At 35.0% G+C, this 6,000-nt stretch overlaps 1 protein-coding gene across 1 annotated transcript in view; it reads right to left on the bottom strand.

Annotated features, from left to right (window-relative positions):
- Positions 1-6,000, bottom strand: part of lrrc7 (leucine rich repeat containing 7) — a 150,782-nt gene continuing 144,782 nt past the window's right edge. Inside the window, exon 28 of the mRNA XM_066692203.1 lies at positions 1-5,100. Coding sequence (XP_066548300.1) covers positions 4,993-5,100 — 108 coding nt within the window. The 3' untranslated portion in view covers positions 1-4,992. The remainder of the gene's footprint in view (positions 5,101-6,000) is intronic.

Raw genomic sequence — 6,000 nt, 5'->3', positions numbered from 1 at the left:
TCCAATTCAATCGACACCATTACAAATAACTCAATAAACACACAATAAAGTCAAATTACAGTCAACAAATTTGGGGATCTGTTGCAGATCTATTCAAAACCGTGGGGATAACTGCATCACCGTAGAAGATGATTGGTCAAATTAAGCTAAACAATAAGTAAATGCAGGAAAACCATTGACCGCTGCTGTTGCTTATCCATGTCAAGTCTTGGTTGTTCAATATGTGAGGTGATCTTAATTGACATATGTAAATCTTCTCAATTACCAGGTTTATTTTGTTAAACATTCCTTTGCATGTTAAAATTGAAACAGTACATAGAAAGGGACATGAAGAGAAAACAGTAGCAAAGAGTGTTAACAATAAAGTGACATTTTTATTGTTTGTACAATAAAGAGACTTTCGTACATTATTCAAAACACTTCTTAAATACTGAAAAAATTGTACTTTCAAAGCCGAAAATGGCTCTGTATAACGCTGCACAGCATTTTGTTGTTGTTTTTTCCATAATTTTGTTTTATTAAAATTTATTTTAAATATATATACAGATAGCATCTCCAAAATGCATTCTAGACACAGAATATATACTTTACCAATTACATATCTTTGTGTCAATACAGAAATAAAACTGGAAGGATTAAACTTGCATGTGCAAATCAATAAACAGGATATTAAAGTCTCACTAAATTCGTCCAACCGAACTGAATTTCTTTTCTTTTCCTTAAAATTACTTTTTGCACAAAAAATGAAGCAGCATTCAAGTCCAGTAAGTCTTTATACTGCAGAAGCTTCGAATACATTCACAATCTCTATGAATAAATTATTTAAATGTGTCTTCATTCACAATTATTTACATCAATACTGCAATTAGACTGAAAAGTACCGTATATTAGCTTTTTATATTTAGCTGTATTTTAAACACATACAAAAATGACATTGTTTTTTATATTCATATACATATATATATATTTTTGTATAACACAAATTCACAATTACTGTAGAAATTAATTTTACAAGTTTGATACTACAGCTTTCCTGCCTCATGTCCTGAATACATATTTCCTTCCACTGTTATCATAGTGTTTATAAAAGTTCACAATTTGAGCAAAGCTAAGTATACCAATATAATAGAAATAATTACCTGAAAACATTAAGTAGAAAAAAAAAATTATATTATCAAAGCTTTTTTTATTATGTTACAGTTTTTCAGCTTACGACTGTAATTTTTGTCCAAACTTCTGTTTGGTAAATGGCACCACAGTACCTTGTACCTAATGCACCTAGCTAAGCTAGAAACACTTTTACCAAGGCCTTTTTATAGGGCTAGAACTTTTTAGTGCTTAGTTTTGCTCAAAAATGTCACATAAAATGCTACATTTGTTTACATAAAAAAGTAATGTAACTTTCTCCAGGGTTCTGCACTTACACACCTTTGACAGCGTTTATATGGCACCAATTTTCACAATATCAATCTCTCTTTGCATATTGAAGACCTCTTAATTATTCAAGTTTGAAAGAAAACTTCAATGAAACACACATATAAGTATGCCCATTTCAAAACACAAACGATTGTATCTAAAAAGACAAAGATAAAACCCAGTGAAAGCATGCTTTAAGACTAGAGGTTGAAAAAAATTGGATTTCCATCAGGAATGCAATGGATTTAAATGTCTGTTTTTATGGGGTTTTAAAACGCCACATCTTTAATTTTAAATTAAAAAATGTTGTGATGCCCCCTCTGCCTTAACAGGCATTGCAGGTGCTCCAAGTATCTGGTGGATTTACTAAGTGTTGAATAAGCCCCTACTGACCTTCAAGTATTTACAAACTACAAGGAAAAATAGGTACCCTAGATAATAACAACTGAAAGTAATACTTCTGCCTCATATGTATTATAAAATGATAATACATGTATTCAAAACTGTAGTTGTGAAAGATATAAAGTTTTTCTATGGGATGTTTCACAATTAATAACTCAAATGACCAGGCAACACCGTATTGTTAGATAAATCTGCCAATTTAATTCAAACAAATGCATCTGCGGAGTTTGATAGTGTGATGGATTTCTCTGATAAATTAAAAACATGACCTCCTGCAATTCCACATTTTCCTGTAAATAAAATGGCGTATACTAAGTCTGAATTACTTAAATAATCATATTGGTAATTCTTGTATGCATAACAAAATCAGTGCTGCGGGGCAATTTTCCACTGAGAAGCGCCCGGGGTTAACTGCAGCGATCCTCTCAGAGCATACTTAAACAGTTATGTTATTCATCACAGTATTTTACTGTCAGATTTGTAGTTAATCATTCTGTCCTGCTGAAGCCACTAGACAATTCAAAACAATACTTGAAGGTCAGCGCGAAGAGAGACAAAACCTTGTGGAGCTGCGGTGTGTTGTGTTTTCTCCCCGTGTTTGTTGGGTTCATTACTGCTCAAAGTAGACTTGAATTTTCATTGAATATTTTGGGATGAGGATGAACACACTTGCACATTGGTTCTGATCGTGTCTCTCAGGACTAATGTTATAATGCGGGCAGATATAAAATGATAAAAAAAAAAATGGTCTCCTACCCTCACATCCATGTCTGCATTCATATGTTTCAAAAGAGCTAAATCAAATATATAATAAAGCTATGATACATTTGGGGAAGTATAATCCCGTTAACTAGACTGAGGTGGCTTTACAGGAATGATGTTTTATTTTTTGTACAGCTCAGGCAGCACTAATTAAACCCAACCCCCCAGTAGATAAAAGGGTTAATTACATCACATTCAGCCCTATTGACTTTTTCTTATTAACCCAGCTTGCCCCTCCCAAGAAAAAGACATGCCTATACGCCTTGACACTGTATTAAACTGAACTGAAAGGATGTACGCCAATAGGGAGGTTCACTGTGTGTTGGTACTTTAACATATTAATAATACATATATGTCATGTGTTCAAGAGGTACCTCAAACACTGAGGGAGAAGGCGGCTCTTTTACTGCAGGGAAGCCAAGAAAGCCGAATCTTCACTGTCACCATTAGTCTAAAGATTAAAAGATGGCGGCTGATGCATTCTGTGATGCACAAAATGAAATTCAATCAGCATTCAGACTAAGCTCAATTGGATCTGAATGCAGCTTAACCCGAGGCGACCTTTCGCATTCTTCCTCACTATTCTACGGAAATCATTTATAATTAAAATGGATCTCGTTTTTGAAATGACGCACCAAAGAAAGAAGGTAGCCATACTAAAAAACACGTAACCGAACAACTTAAAAGAAGAGGATTATTTTATGATCTACCTACATCTTTGGGATTCCTTCAGCCTTTTCAATATTAGTGTTGCAGACAGAAGTTATTCCAAATCTCCATTACTATCTTCTTGGAACTAGGTCAAATTTTTTTGGCAAAGGTCGACATTTTTAGATCTGGTCACCTCATGAAAATATGCTGTTTAAAATGGATACATTTTCAATCAATGGTACCACAGTAACAATTTGTCTGACTGTTTTATGCATTTGCTGGAGTTGAAAAATTAGCAGCAATTCGGTATCATCTGTTGTATGTAGTGTAAGTGCAAATGTGTTTATCTGTTTGAGGAACAGATTAAATGTATACCCTTCACAAATCCACGCACTCCAATAACCAAATAAAAGATACAGCCTCAAAAGAAATTATACGAAGGCCGAAAAAAGTAGTTTTAGTGTTTCAGAATCAGGAGTTGGATATTTTTTCTTCGTCTTAAATGACAGAGTATTACATAGGGCAGCTGATTTGTGTTTCAGTGACTTCTTTTAGTCCTGATATTCTTGGTAGGACAGCTACAGCCTGAAATGACCCAGTATCAAGTGTGGGGACAACTTCCCTGCTGAAAAAAGTGTTGCTGTCTGGAAGATGAGTAAAATGTAAAATGGTGATGGTTTACTCCAGGATTTCGACTACATCCCACTCAGTTTCAGGCTGAATTCACAATTTCAATCCCTCAAATCCCAAGTGTAGCTAGAGATCTCCACATACATCATGTGAATAAACACCTCAGCAGACAAACACAATATGAATTTCACATTATGTGGACAGAGAAACGTTGCTAAAATAAGGAAAACAAATCTGCATTGCTGTGCACCAGATGGCACTGCAGGACAGTTTAAAGCCAGGCTAAGATTGCTCACTCCATGAGGAAACATCAAACGCTCCCAACAGTTAAGTATGGAAACCCATTCTACACCTATAAAACAAAAGAAAAGCTGGGAAACACTGCACTAGTATTAGTTGGCTCTTGTAATATTCATCAATATTCAACACATTCCTTTAAAAAAAACCAAAAAACATTTTAAACATATTTCAAAATGCAAACCAAAAAGAGTGGTAAAATCTTTTTTTGTTGTTGTTCAAAATACCTTTTTAAAATTTCTTAAGATGTAATTTCATGTCCTGGAGGTTTTTCTGTGGGACATATATAAACTGTATTTATTTATTTTAAGAAAATAGCATACATTCTTTTCTATGTCTTTCTTCACGCAGCTCTTAAACTTTTTTGTCTATTTTAAATATATATTTACAAAAAGGCATATACAAAGTTGAGGCAGTGTTTATGGTGAATGTAATTCCTAAATAGCTTGTGTGCTTTCGTGCTCTCAAATCTAAATGAAAAACTACTTTGAAAAAAAAAAAACATAAATAAAAGCAAACAAACAAACAAAAAAAATCTGTTAAAAAACAAAACAAACTGCACCGATCCACAGCCTCAGGCTGATAGATTGATATAACTGAATTTCAACCACATCAACATTAATTTTAAACACACTTTTTTTTTGTTAATTTCCTTTATATCAACTTTTAACACTATAAGATATGTATCCTATTATACATTTGGCACTAATATTTGCCATTGGTCCAGCAATTGGCAAATCATACTGTTCCTAGATAAAAATGAGGGTTTGGATAACTTGTATATACTTTTAATGCTCCTTCCATATGAGTAGTAATGGCATAGTAAAAAAATATTTAGGCTGTGTTCTCCCTCAAGATTACCAAGTCCACAGTTTTCTGGAAATTCTTCAGTAAAGAGACAGCCGTTTCATGTTCCATGTGTAAAAAACTATGTCCGTTGGCCTGTAATGCAAGAATGAAGCACAGGTCAACACTCTCAGCACTGGAAACGGTGCGCAGGAGAGGGATTCTGGGAACAGGCCGAACGCGTTTGAGGTAAGGAAATGCAATATCGTCAAGGAGGGAGAAAAGAACAACACCGAAAAAGGGAAACAGACACACAAAGTAAGACGACACATGCTGTAAAGGAGAAAGGGGGAAAGAAGCTGGTCTTTAGAGGTGTTTTCCTCAGCTAACACTGTATCTGTGGAGAGAGCAAATAAGTTTCTTCTTTTTCTCCCTTGTTTGTTTTGATGACTATGGGGTGTCTGCAGCTACTTTTGCACATTGAAAGCGACATAAAACCAAGACAAGCCAATAACAGTAGGGAATGCTGCACTCCCTCAATGTTATCACGGCGCGGTGAGCCAAGCGAGTCCCATGGAGGCTACAGAAGCAGCTGGTGAAGGAAGCTGGAGTCTGAACCACAGCTTTACATGAACTCCCTGACCGAACCGGGGCCCCGATCAACTGCCGCTTCAATGTATTTCACGTAATCTGCGCACAGCACACAGTGACATCATTTTTTAAATATGGCGCATTTACATTTTATACATGAATAAAGCGACCAAGTTTGGAAACAACAAATTATGAACAGTCAGTAGATATTGCTCATTTTAACTCAGAGGGACTTTCGAAATACCTCCACATTACTCTACAGAATTAGGGAGATTACTTTCAATGAGAACATTTTAAGTTCAGTATAGCTGAGGCTTTTTATAAAAGGGAAGCAGCTGAAGGGAAATGAACAATTCAATGCACACCTCCATGCTGTTTAAATCATATGTGATTTCCAAACATTGAGATGGCATTACAGACATGTAATGAATGCTATTATTTAACTAGGGCATTAGGAATTTGTTT

This window comes from Amia ocellicauda, chromosome 19, assembly GCF_036373705.1.
Source record: "Amia ocellicauda isolate fAmiCal2 chromosome 19, fAmiCal2.hap1, whole genome shotgun sequence".
In the NCBI taxonomy this organism is placed as follows: domain Eukaryota; kingdom Metazoa; phylum Chordata; class Actinopteri; order Amiiformes; family Amiidae; genus Amia; species Amia ocellicauda.
This window is presented reverse-complemented; position numbering and strand designations above follow the sequence as displayed.